Source organism: Pinus tabuliformis, chromosome 8 (assembly GCF_031772625.1).
Source record: "Pinus tabuliformis cultivar Carrire ecotype Pingquan chromosome 8, CPIR1, whole genome shotgun sequence".
NCBI lineage: Eukaryota > Viridiplantae > Streptophyta > Pinopsida > Pinales > Pinaceae > Pinus > Pinus tabuliformis.
The window spans coordinates 318,285,311-318,298,379 of NC_142294.1; the positions used below are offsets into that span (position 1 = coordinate 318,285,311).

The 13,069-nt window shown below is 34.5% G+C and overlaps 1 protein-coding gene across 1 annotated transcript; it reads right to left on the reverse strand.

The window, feature by feature from the left end:
- Positions 1 to 9,926: 9,926 nt before the first annotated feature.
- On the reverse strand, positions 9,927 to 12,798 carry LOC149235416 (uncharacterized). The gene is made up of 5 exons (XM_089461388.1): positions 12,670 to 12,798; positions 12,219 to 12,490; positions 11,741 to 12,018; positions 11,029 to 11,367; positions 9,927 to 10,650 (listed from the first exon to the last, which is right to left on the reverse strand). The coding sequence occupies exons 2-5, from the start codon at positions 12,373 to 12,375 to the stop codon at positions 10,222 to 10,224; spliced, it is 1,203 nt and encodes a 400-aa protein (XP_089317514.1). The 5' UTR covers positions 12,376 to 12,490; positions 12,670 to 12,798; the 3' UTR covers positions 9,927 to 10,221.
- Between the last annotated feature and the right edge of the window lie 271 nt (positions 12,799 to 13,069).

The following is a 13,069-nucleotide window of genomic DNA, read 5'->3' on the forward strand; positions in this document are numbered from 1 at the left end:
ATTTCAGGTAGTACATTTCCTACTAGTTTCATACTATTTGTATACATATTGTTTTACACAGCATATCCCATAGCTTTCTTTATTTCTTCCCTCACTATTACAACTTCAAGCAAATAAAATTATAACTCAAAATTCCTTCTGCCAAGTACATATTTCGTTCAATTATAAACTACTATCTCATTCACTTTCATTTATATATCTGGTAATATTCATAGAAACACATTTCCTACATTATTCGCAATATTCATAGAAACACATTTCCTACATTATTCGCAGAAACTTCATGAGTTCTCGAAACATAAAGGTATGTATTTTTTATCTTAGACAATTAGGGAATTCGAATAGGGGAAATACCATTCCTCCAGCTCTTGAGAATGGAAATCGCATCCAATTCTCCCCTTGAGCTTTTTTAATTCTAGAACAATAGATGGACATTGACATACCAAGTTTTATTTTCTTGCATCAATACTATCCAATCCAGCCAAGAACCCACAGACTCCCAAGTCTGTTTCAGGGCTTCCACAGCGTAAGAATACCCTCTTTCTGGCAGCATCCCACCTCACCTTAACAACATCCTCTTCAAGGTTGAAGATGTCTTCTACCTTCCTTCAAAATGCCTCCAACGTTTTCTATCCATCCTTCCTTGGAACTCCCTTTTCCAACTTAGATTCTTACGCTCTTTCTGGCAGCATCCCACCTCACCTTAACAACATCCTGTTCAAGGTTGAAGATGTCTTCTACCTTCCTTCAAAATGCCTCCAACGTTTTCTATCCATCCTTCCTTGGAACTCCCTTTTCCAACTTAGAAGATTTATCTTTAGGGAAGGAAGTAACTGCCCTCTAATTGTTTAGTAAATGAAAATTGTCATCTAGGGTTTTTTCCTTGTGAATTCCAAGGATTGCCTCGAATAAAATTAAAATGAAATTCTAAACATTAAAATTTTCCACTTAGCCCATGATTTACCAAATTTTTGTTGCAAAAGTAAATAAAATAATTACTTTTCAATCAAAGGTGTTACATCTTCCCGGCGCTCAAGTGAGATAATGTCCTCTATGTTTTTTTTCATTTTTATAATAGTCTTGAATATGCTTTGTGCATAAATTATTTATCCTTATTTTCTGAGATGGCCTCTCATTCTTGAAGTGCTTCGAAACAAGGGCAACGACTTACTTTTGTAGAATTATTTTTTTGATCTAAAATGCATCAAGGTTCAACCAGGATTGCTTCATCCAGTTTGACCTACATTCACCATCTTAAATATGTCATTAATTATCCATCAATCGTCATTTAAAAAGCATATACATAGTCATTTTACACTTCACAATAGGCACCAACAATTATTTATGTACGCAACAATGCTTATCAATATGCATCACAAACCAACAAGGATCAACAACCACACCCCATGAAAGCTAGTAATGACTACACCCTGCATCCATAGGAGTTAGCAAAATCATTACAACCTTATCTACCGTAGTAATAAATCCTTTTTACTTACCAATGGGTATGTTACTCGAAAAAAATGCTAGAGTGTGGTTCTACTGTAAATTCTAGACCATGCTCATACAAATTCCATTTTCACTTATTTACATAAAGATAATAATGTTTTAGTGACCACCAACTATTCATTCTCATGATAAATTGTAGCTAGTGCATTATCATACTTAGTAGCATTATTATGTCCTTCATCTTGATTTCAAATGTTACATATGCATTCATCATGCATAAACTAGTAAGTTTATGATAACTTCCTTGTCGCTGCCTTATTCAAGGTGGTTATATTGTTATTTATGGGTCCAAATTAGCTCATTTATGCCCATTTTGGGTTGTTTGCTCATAATTTTACTATATTATTATTATTATTTGTTTGGAAAAACCAAGAGCCCGACTTTGCAACATTGCTATAATTTTGGCCCTTTCCATATTCCATTACAGTTTATGACAGGTTATTAATGAAATTTCTATGTAAATTTACTTTTGTGTGCAGTCAAAATTCTCTTCCCCTTTCGCTCATAGGCATATTGACTATCCCAACTTCATCAATAGGATTTTTCCTTTCCTACATCATGGTTTACAGTGTCTTATTCATATATTATATTTTTTTAAAAGCATCTTACTGTAATAAATTTAACAATTAAGGTCCTTTGAAGGTTAATAACAACAATTTTATCCCAACTTAAGAATAGCCAATTATCTTATTGTACCATTCATACAGTAATCTCTTCCTTCTTCCCCTTTTTAATAGTTGGTTCAAGAAAGATTTTCCTACTTGTCTCCATGCTTTCTCACAAAACAATGATCTATTCTTTAGGTATTATCATAATTTTACATTATCAAACATGCCGCAACAACTTATCTCTTCTACGAAAAATACTATTTTTGTCCATATTCAAGTAGATCTCATCCTGTCCACTTTGTTAATATTTCTACGTAGAATTCAAAATCAAGGTTTTATGACTCAGTTCCCTCTTTTTTCTTTTAATTTAATTCCTTTTCTTTTTTTCTTTTACCAATAAACCATTGAGGCTTAGAGCACAAGGTAATACTAAGAGAACTACTATGAAATTTCAAGGGAATACCCTAGAGTAATACATACATGTTTTAAAATCAATAAAAGATAACATGAATTTTACATCACCAACCTTACAGCGGTACTTAACACATGTTACCCATGATTTCCTTTCAACTCTCTCTGTGAGGTTTACATCCATTCTTATTCGGTACTTAACACACGTTACCCATGATTTCCTTTCAACTCTCTCTTTGAGGTTTACATCCATTCTTATTCGGTAAATTACTGATTAAGGTGTCTGTAGGTTACGTGGGGTCCTATCCCCCCTTTTAATCTTTTGTGTCTTTCAGTAACTCCAATATATCATGTTACTGTGGTGTTCTTGACGTAATGAGTTTGTATGCATATGTTATTTCTAATAAATCCTTTTATAAGACTTCATTTGTGCCTGTAAAAGTCATTTCGAAGTTCTCTAAGGTACTTTTCTAGGGTACCCTTGAGTGATATCATGTTGCCCTTCCCAAAAGCATACCAAAATTCTTTTAACATAGTTTTTTTTGTTATACCACATTTTCTGAGCTACTTACTGAATCATCTATGTATTTCTAATGACCCCATTTCTTGTTTTTACTTGTAACCACTGTCAATCCTGCCATTCACACTAGGGAACAACCTTCTCATAGTATTAATATCCACATCCATTGTCGTATATTATGTTATCAAGCATATTTCATATGTTATCCTTTTCTAACATTTGTTATCTTCCAAAACTTTAAAGGGAAGGCATAGAATCAGCGACAACTAGGTTAAGAGTTCTCCCTTGTAGCTTGCAATTGTATTATGTGGCTTTAACACTTTTATATATATATATATTCTGCAGTTCTACTAATTTAACCATGAAATTTAGTGTGCAACAAATCCGGTTCATCTTATCACATCAACTTATCTCAACTCCCTAGGTACCATAAATCAAATTAACAATCATTTTGATCAATCAAAATTCCCTTGTTATCTTCTTTTCCATCATACTTAACCTTTCCAATTGCGAGGAAAAAATAAATTATCTTTTTTTCCCTTGTTATCTTCCCTTGAATGATTTGTTCAAATTTGAGTGAATAATTCTATGGTTCAATATTATGAGCTTGTAACAAGGTACAAAATTTTTCAAAAAGAAAAAAATATCTGGATTTCTTCCTATGTTTTACGGCCATTACTCTCTTTCTATAGTACATTTCATATTCTTGAAATCAGTTCTTATCTTACTCACTTTACACTTGCTCAACATGTATCTTTATGGGTCTTAGTAGTACTATTATGATGTGCTTCCATATCTATTTCGTGTTGGGGAATAACCTAGATACAATTGCCAAGTTGCTTCTGACAAAAACCTCAATCATACTATTTACTTTATTGTTTCTGAGACTAACCTTCTTTCACCATTTGTCACAACTTATCTCTATTTCAATGGTCCTTGATCATATATTCTATTTAGCAGTTTCATTATAGTTCACGCTCACTTGATTGTCACAATCCTTTCTATTGATGGGTCGTGTCAATCACTCTATTATGCCTCCCTTTATTATAGAAGTTTTCAATGTAAGAGTTCATTTACTTCTTTATAAGTTTAGACAATTTTTTTTCAATCAAGAGGTTTGTACCAACGAGTATCGCTGCATTGGACTTATTTACACCTAAGGTATTCTGTGCACATATAGATTTATTTTATTCTTTTATTGTCACTACTGTTAACATCTACAGTATTAGTTTTTAAAATTTAGTGACATGGTTTCAACCCCCTCCATCACTCAACATTGATTCATACATATGCATTATCTTTTAATTTTGAACACTATGTATCTCCATCCATTGTTTACGAGAGTTATCTTTAATTATGCCAATCGACCTCCGTGAGTATACCACTACACTATATTTTTCTTTTATGTAGTGGAGGGTTATCAACTCTTTTAAGTTTTAATTTCTATATATGATTCCCTCTTTTTCAATCGATTATAAATATCAATTTTTTTATTATCCTATAATGGGTTCCAATATTTCTTTTAACATAAAGTGTATTTACTAGGGTGAGGGTTTTACAATGTTGCACGAATCTCTTTCCTTCTTTTATATCTGTATTCTTTTTCTTCAACAATCCATGCTATATACTTAACTTTAAAACACGTTGACATATTTTTTTTAATATTATTATTTATGGATCAAAACACAATTATTACAACTCATCGAAGGGGTCTTGCAGCTAAACATGTAGTCATTATACTAATAACTCTAAGCCATTCAGGGGCAACACCCCTCCTGCTCACAAGTACATTTGATAATTGGTTATTATCTATCCGTATAGGATGATACCATGCTTAATTTACACACATATGTACATTTTAGCCATATACTTATTTTTAGTAGAGACCATACATTTCTTCTCTATTCATTATCCCAAAGTCACGCCACATGATTTGGTACCTAACAAATGTTAATACTTAGATCGACCACACAACTGTTTTCTCTTCAACGTATTAGTTCCTATAGTTAAGGGTACTATGAGTAACAAATATTTGATATCTTAATTCACGTAGTGGAAGTACTCATAGCATTTTTTTTCTCCTTATGCCCTTAAACAGGCCACAATGTTGAACCCTTCAGCGTTGATACCTTTCCGCATGTTATTTTTTCACTTATGCGCAATCTCATTATGACACATGATTAGTTGTTCACCATTCTTGCACTAAGCATTACATGTATACATGAGTCAACAGGTTCTAGGCTTACTGGAATGTTTTAATGCTTCCGGTTCGATGCCATTAAACATGTTGTAATTACCTTATGATATTAAATGTACATCCCACTTACTGTTCCCAGGTGGTTTCATATGCAAACTATTTTCCATACGTTATTGGGTAGAGATATGACGGTGAATGAGCTTCGCATGATATCTACGATGAGGATATCGTCAGGGGCATGTAGGGTAACCAACCATTACTATAGTCGCCCTACACCCTCATTCTCGTCGTTGCCTCTAGACGGAGGAGCTTGAGTGCCCGAGAAAATCAGCCACCATGAGTTAGGCTAGTTCCTAAACCTCTTGGTGGGTCGGCTCAGTTCACTTATTAGACTAGGTTGCTACAGTAGGGCTTCCCCAGCCGATTCTGAAACATAGTTTCCATTTATTTATTTTTCCCTTTTTATGGTTATTGGAGTAAAAATATTGCTCCAGTTTCACTTTACCCATTTAATGATTTACTTTTTCATTTTTCTTTTAACTTGCAATCATTTTGTTTATGTTATTCTAACCTCAATCTTACATGTCTTCATGTAACCCTAGAGACCCTTTTACTCGGACAAAAAAAACGAAAGCAGAAAGGGTTTTCCGTGGTTCCCTTTTGACTGGACTTCATCAATTCCTCGGTTTGGGCTAGCTCTCTTAAAGAACCAGGTATTGGAATCCTTTAGTCTTCTTTCCTTTTCATAGGTTAATGTAACCCCAAAATATACTATATATTTCTGTAACTTAGTTCACACTTCTCTTATTCCCTTTCTCATTCTAGTGATATACATGCATTTCAGCGCACTGGGTGACTCTTAATAATTCATGTATATTTTGTTTCCTTAGGGTTTCTAGGTATAAGTTCAATTCCTACAATTTCGGTTAGATTGACTCTATGGTGCCTTTCCAGGTTGGTACCTTAACAGATGCTTTGAGATTTGTGACAACAAACCTCAATTTTGGTTTGCCTCGTATTTTGAAGCTTCCACCCACGTAATCTCAATTTTAGTTGCAAATATTAATACAGCTCCTACGGTCTTCTACCCTTCTATGCGTTTCTTGAAAGAGAATCGAGCAAACCCAGAACTTGATACGGTGCCCCAGGCTAATCAGAGTTGTTAAATGATTTTGTATAAAACCGCAGTTTTGATTAGTTCTTGGCAACATTTTGATTACACGCAACAAGGTTACATTTCCCTCCAACTTTTCTTTAGGGGGATTTTCTTCTAGTTATTAAGTCCACCTAAATTTATTAAATGTAATATTATTATTATTACTCTTGAGTGAATTAGAGTTATTGTTATTTTCCTGAGGAATTTCTATAAAAAAATATATATATATTTGTATAGTTTAAATTCTAACAAGAACGTTTGCGTTATGTTTTATATTATGTTGATAAGTAGGCTTATACAGTCATTTTTTTGGTTATTTTCTTGCATACAATATGGTCATAGATTATAGTAATTTCCTCACTCTTATGTGTTCCAATAAATTTTTTTTGATAGTTCTTACCCCAGCAATGGAAAACTATTTTTTCGCATGTAAGTAACAATATTAATTTTTGGGGTTTTGAGGAACTTGTCGTTGTAACCAAACTTCTATTAATTGATAGAATAAGGATTGGTCCGGGAAAAGGAAATAGTTATCCCTTGGGACTAACCTTAGTTTTAGGTAGTACATTTGCCACCACTTTCGTACTATTTGTATACATCTTGTTTTTCCACATGTTCCATAACTTTCTTTATTTCTTTCCTTACTATTACAACTTCAAGAAAATAAAATACCAAGTAACAATTCCTTTTGCACAGTACATATGCCATTCAATTACAGACTACGATCTCATTCAATTTCATTCATATATCCTGTAAGATTCATAGAAACACATTTCCTACATTATTTGCAGAAACTTCATCAGTTTTACAGAGATAAAGTTACACTTATCCGTATTGTTTCAATTTAGACAATCAAGGAATTCAACTAGGGGAAAGACCACACCTCCCAGCCAATAGGCATGGAAATTACATCCAATTCTCCCCCCTATCCCTTTTAATTCTAGAATAGTAGATGGACAATGAACTAACAAGGTTCGTTCTCTCACATCAAGACTACCTAGTGCATCTAAGAACCCATAGACTCCCAAGTTTGTTTTAGGGCTTCCACTCACTCTTAGTCGAGCTTAGCTCAAGAATACCCTTCTTTTGGCAGCGTCTTGCCTCACCTTAACAACCTCTTGTTCATGGTTTTCGATGTCTTCTAGCTTCTTTCAAGGCGCCTCCAACTTTTTTTCTTTGGCCTTCCTTGGCATTCATTTTTCCCACTAAGATGATTTATCTCAAGGGAAGGAAGTAATTATCCTCTAACTGTATGGTAAATGAATATTTTCATCTAGGGTCTTTTCCCTATGAATTCCAAAACTTGTCATAACCTTTTGAGAATACAATTAAAATTTTAAAGATTAAAACTTTCCATTAGGCTAATCCACTTAGCCCATGATTTACCAAATTTATGTTATAAAAGTAAACAAAATATTTACTTTTCACTGGGGTGTTACAAAAGCTTTAAAAAAAACCCTCTTTCTTTACCCGTGTTAATGGTGAAGTCAACCTCCAAGCTAACCTTCGCCAAACATCTGAAACAAATTGAGAATGGTAAAATTTAAGCTGGGGACTACCAACTCTTGAGTTAATATTTGAATGAAGTTACCATAAAAGGCCACAATGATTTCAAGAATTACCTCTGTGGTCAGTGGTGGAAACGCCGAAACTCAAACCCAAAGCCACATAACTACCCAGGGTTGTAACTCCTTTTAGATTCATCAATGCAATTAATACCACGACTCAAAATCTGCAAGTCACTCGAAAAAATTAATTAAGCTTAGGGCAGATGGGGAAGCTAAATTTGACAAGAAATACAACGTATGTATGAAAGAAATGCTAAATTAATACCTATGCAAGCATACCTACTTCCTCTTGTAGATGATTAACGCCACAGTATAAAAGTTACGAGTGTAGGAGGGGCCCAAATGGCCTCTGCAAAATGAAATATATGCAGTGTAAACACTTCCAAACCCCAAGGCGCTGCCCTGTGGAATGAGAGAGACAAAAGGGTCAAATGAAGCAAGGGAAATGAGGCCATATGATTAGGGTTTGTCCAACTTGAATTTCAAAGGTTGGATGAACCCAAGTTGATCTCTACCGTTGGAGAAGACCCAGTACCAGCTTCACATGGACAACAGTCGCGTGGCCATTCTGAGGTCGCCGAGTGTAATCATATGCCAAAAAATAACCTTAAGCAAGTCCCTCTTATCCCACACATGCGCCATTTCTGAAAACCCAGGCAATAAAAGGACGACAAACTAAGTCAAAACATACAAAGTCGAATGCATTATTAAAGCTAGACCAAAGAGTAGTGTATTACATGAGCATGTGACATAAGCGGAGTGTAAATTATAGGTGCGCCATGGAATTATCGGCTACATTGTAGAACAATAGTAAACGTCAAGTAAAATGTTCATTTAGAATAAGTTGATACAGGTGGAAGAAATAACGTTAAATAAAGATACAGCAATGTTTCAAATGGAACACAAATTTTATACTAAAGAACTTGCTTATATAAGTCGAGGTGGCAACTTTCCATCATTCACTAGTAGAAGGCATATGCATGTTTAGGACAAACAATATATATGAAGAATGTTACAAGATGAATATAGCCTGGAAAATAAAATGTCAAAGTAAACAATATATACGAAGAATGTTACAAGATGAATATAGCCAGGAAAATAAAATGTCAAAGTAACATATTGCTTATATAAGTTAAGGTGGCAACTTTCCATCATCCACTTGTAGAAGGCATATTTATGTTTACGACAAACAATATACATGAAGAATGTTACAAGATGAATATAGCCTGGAAAATAAAATGTCAAAGTAAGATATGTATAATATGGTGAAAGATAAATAATTATTATTAATAATAATCATATGATCGTTGATATTATATTATAGGTTAATTATGTTATAGTTTAAATATGACTATTAACATATTAATATAATATAAAATAATACTAATATTAATATAATATAAATAATATTAATATAATAAGCATATAAATATATAATGTTATTGTTGTTGTAAACGTGGTTTGATTATGCTAATTTATTTATATATTTATTAATTTGAAAATATTTATCAAATTCTATATGCATTAATTACAAACTTGTTAAATAATAATATCTTAAGCAATTATTAATAATCTTTATAATCTACGAAACATAATCACACTTAAGCCACACAGATTAATTATCGCAACCAAAAATGCTTTCCACACACAGATTACTTATCGCAACCAAAAATGCTTTCCACAAACATAGAACTTACATATTCCAACAAGGATCTTTTCTAAACAGCAGCACAAATCCTCCGACCAAGATGAATAAACAGTGAAATGAAGCGAACAAACACGACATGGGACTTTTACAAAGTTGTTCCTCGAATCTTTATACGCACTGCAAATATTTCAATGACAAATGTTTAAATGCTTAGCAGGTAAGCTTATAATTACGACACAGACATGAATATATGAAAACTATATTTCGCTTGTTATGTGCAAGGTGCAACTGAAGCATGCAATTTTAGAAGCATATCATCTATGGAAGAGCTTGTTATGTGCAAGGTGCAACTGAAGCATGCAATTTTAGAAGCATATCATCTATGGAAGAGCTTATTCATCTTAGAAGAACTTCCAATACAAAGCTTTTCAGTCGTTCTGTACTCCATACATCGTATTTATATTCTCTTGATCACGGACACAATTCGATGTATCTTGACATCAATGAATTGGCCAAAATTTTCATCATACACCAATAATTTACAATTCACAGTGAACACTAAATTTGGCAAGTTTTTGCCATAAATGTTCTAGCCTTTACAAGATTATGTTAGCATGAACGCTAAATTTTCAGGGTTTGAATTTTGCCTCAGAAAATGGTTAAAGAAGAGAAGCTGTTCTTGTTGCTCATAGAAACTCTCCATATTACAGTTTTGTGAAACAGAGCTACTCAATAGAAATAGATCAGTTTCTTCTTGTGCATTATAATTGCTAGGGTTTTTATGATCGCTTTGTATGTTCCACCCCGGGACAAAATCATCATCTTGAAGATAATCTTCATTTTTTGGTATATCAGTATTCTGCTCATATCGATGATGTTGCCCTATTATTACTGCTTCTTTCACAGACAGATGAACATGCTCTCCAAGTAAATACGCGCTGAGCGTTGTCGAGTCAGAAAGGCTTAGACAGCTTTTAATATGAGGAAAGCCACCATCCTTCAAGGGTGAGCCTGATGTTTCGTTATGGTCAACCTGCGAAAACGAAAGATCAAACATATCAATAAAGACCGAAGTGTTCAAGAAAGGAAAACCGCGGAGCAGAAGTTGCTTTCTTCAATATTAAATAATTAGTTGAATAAGATTACAGGGGAGACAACCATAATAAATGACTATAGTGACACTGAACTGAATTCAAGAACCAGATTAATTAAAATAGATTATGACACTTGCATAGGCAATTGTAATACCTAATTCCACAAATCTGACTAAAACAGACCATAACACTTGAAATAGACAATTGTAACACCTAACAAGTTGTTGGGATTAGATTCTCCAACAGGTAGACATTGAAAAACGTTTTCCCCACAAAAGTCAAACAATTTCTTGGATCGATGATAATGGGTTTCAAACCTTGGGATGGCTTATGGACTCATTGAGTCTGGAGAAATTGCAGGTAGCAGCATCATCATTCACTGGTTGCAGCCATCTCTTCCAAACTCCATCATCCACATTCATGGTGTTTATAGCTTCGGATGATGCTTCTCTTGAGTTGGTTTGATCCTCGTCATCTCCCGGTGATGATAGCGACGCCTTCTCTTCGGACTGCTCTTCCACCGATAAAAGCAAGCTTTTATTACACGTATTACTTTGCCCACTTGAGAAATCATTATCAGGAAGTGCACTGTATTGTACTCCAATCCTTCGCCCGAGCCCTCTTTTCTTAAAAACACGACATAAAGCATAACCTTCCTGCGAATTTTACATCAAATCAAAGATTCCGACAATATTACGTATACGTCAAGAAATAGAGATGATACACCTATCATATATTATATAATTATTCACTGTTCACCAAAAGTCAAATTATGACAAATGGTAGAGTAAATTGCTCGGCCCAAAATATCTGGTCAACAAATTCGTGCTCCCGAGTCTAATCTTCTTAAGGAAAGTAAAAGGGGATCTCTTAGTGCAATAATTAGCCTATCAAAGAGAGTTTAGCATGCAAAACATGAGAAATGGAAATATCCTTATTGAAACTGTAAAAGTAATGGTTTGGGAAATATTCACAATCAAGTTGTCTCTACAAAAAGAAAAAGTTAAACATTCATAATATTTGAGGTACCTGAAACGAAGTTGAGGCTTCGCATTCGGTCTCTTCTAGACGATATTCATGCATAACCCAGTCTGTTCGAGAGCCATGAGGAGCCCGTCCTGTGTGAAAAACAAGCGTTTTCTTCATTCCAACTAAACGCATATGAGAGATAACTTTACGATCTTTCCCTGTAGCCTTCCAGTAACCAGCTTCCGTGGCTCTGTTTTTCCTTAATCCGTTTGGATACTTCTTGTCCCTTAGGGAAAAAAAATACCACTCAAGATCACGTCCAGGCAGAAAGGATTTGTCTGCATTCAAAAAATCGCAGGGTGAATAGTAAGTTAAATATTTTAGAGCTGTGACTTAATGAAGGTCATATTTAGCAAACTAATTAACAGATTTTTGAACCCAATAATCTTAATTTCTTTATGGTTGTTCGTTGCTGAACAGGCATGTCTAAATCTTCAGAATGCAATTCGCAGTTAACAACGATTATAATCTAACTTACCAGGCAAGTCCCACGGCTCACACTTGTATAGATCAACCTCGGGAATAATGTCAAGCTCTATCTTCCAAGCATGAACTTTCCGTTTCAAATAATAACCTACTAGTTCTTCGTCCGTGGGATGAAATCTAAACCCTGGAGGCAAAGACTTCGCGGCCATTACAGCGAAATCTTAACCAAAGTTCACTGTTTCACCCGACAAAAATGCAAGAAGGAACGGAACCAGGTAGAGGCTATGGATTTTTCAGCTAGATTTGGCCGGACTTCTTTTGATTCTGAAAAACATCGACAGATCTCTAATGTTTTAGCATATTAAACATTTAAAAAAAACGCGACAAATACTTCTAGTTCCTTGAGTTTTTTCGCCTGCGAAGAAACGAAACAGCTTTTGTACAAGAATTCTAAAATGAAATTGAAATGATGTTGATATCAAGCAGAATACGAAATAACTTACCAAAATGAGCTGAAGGTCCTGAAAAAATAAGGCCAATACAAGGCCGAAGTAACGAGAACCAAATATGAAGAATATCTCGTTATTGCGGAATTCGCAGTTAGTTATTATACAGGAGAGATGTGGAATGTGTCGAGGCTGTGGGGTTTGAAGCACTCTATGCCACTCTTTATACCTTTCGCAAACCCTAATACATTCGCTGGGAAACTTTGGCACATAGACGTACATACTCCGGGTAGATCATGTATGGGTTTTTCGAAAGAACGCAAGGATGGATGGACTCGCATGGTCTTACGTATCGTCATAGTCATTTCATATATTTCTGCAGTGTGAAAGAGGTTTCTCCAGGGAGCGTGGTCAAAATATGGGGCTTTTGGCCGTAATGTGGCCCGAAAGCGTCTCA

Coding starts and splice junctions, on each gene's coding strand:
- LOC149235416 (XM_089461388.1), bottom strand. CDS start 12,375: ATGGCCGCGAAGTCTTTGCCTCCAGGGTTTAGATTTCATCCCACGGAC. Junction 12,019..12,218: donor TGAGCCGTGGGACTTGCCTG/GTAAGTTAGATT, acceptor TTTTGAATGCAG/ACAAATCCTTTCTGCCTGGA. Junction 11,368..11,740: donor AAGCCTCAACTTCGTTTCAG/GTACCTCAAATA, acceptor TAAAATTCGCAG/GAAGGTTATGCTTTATGTCG.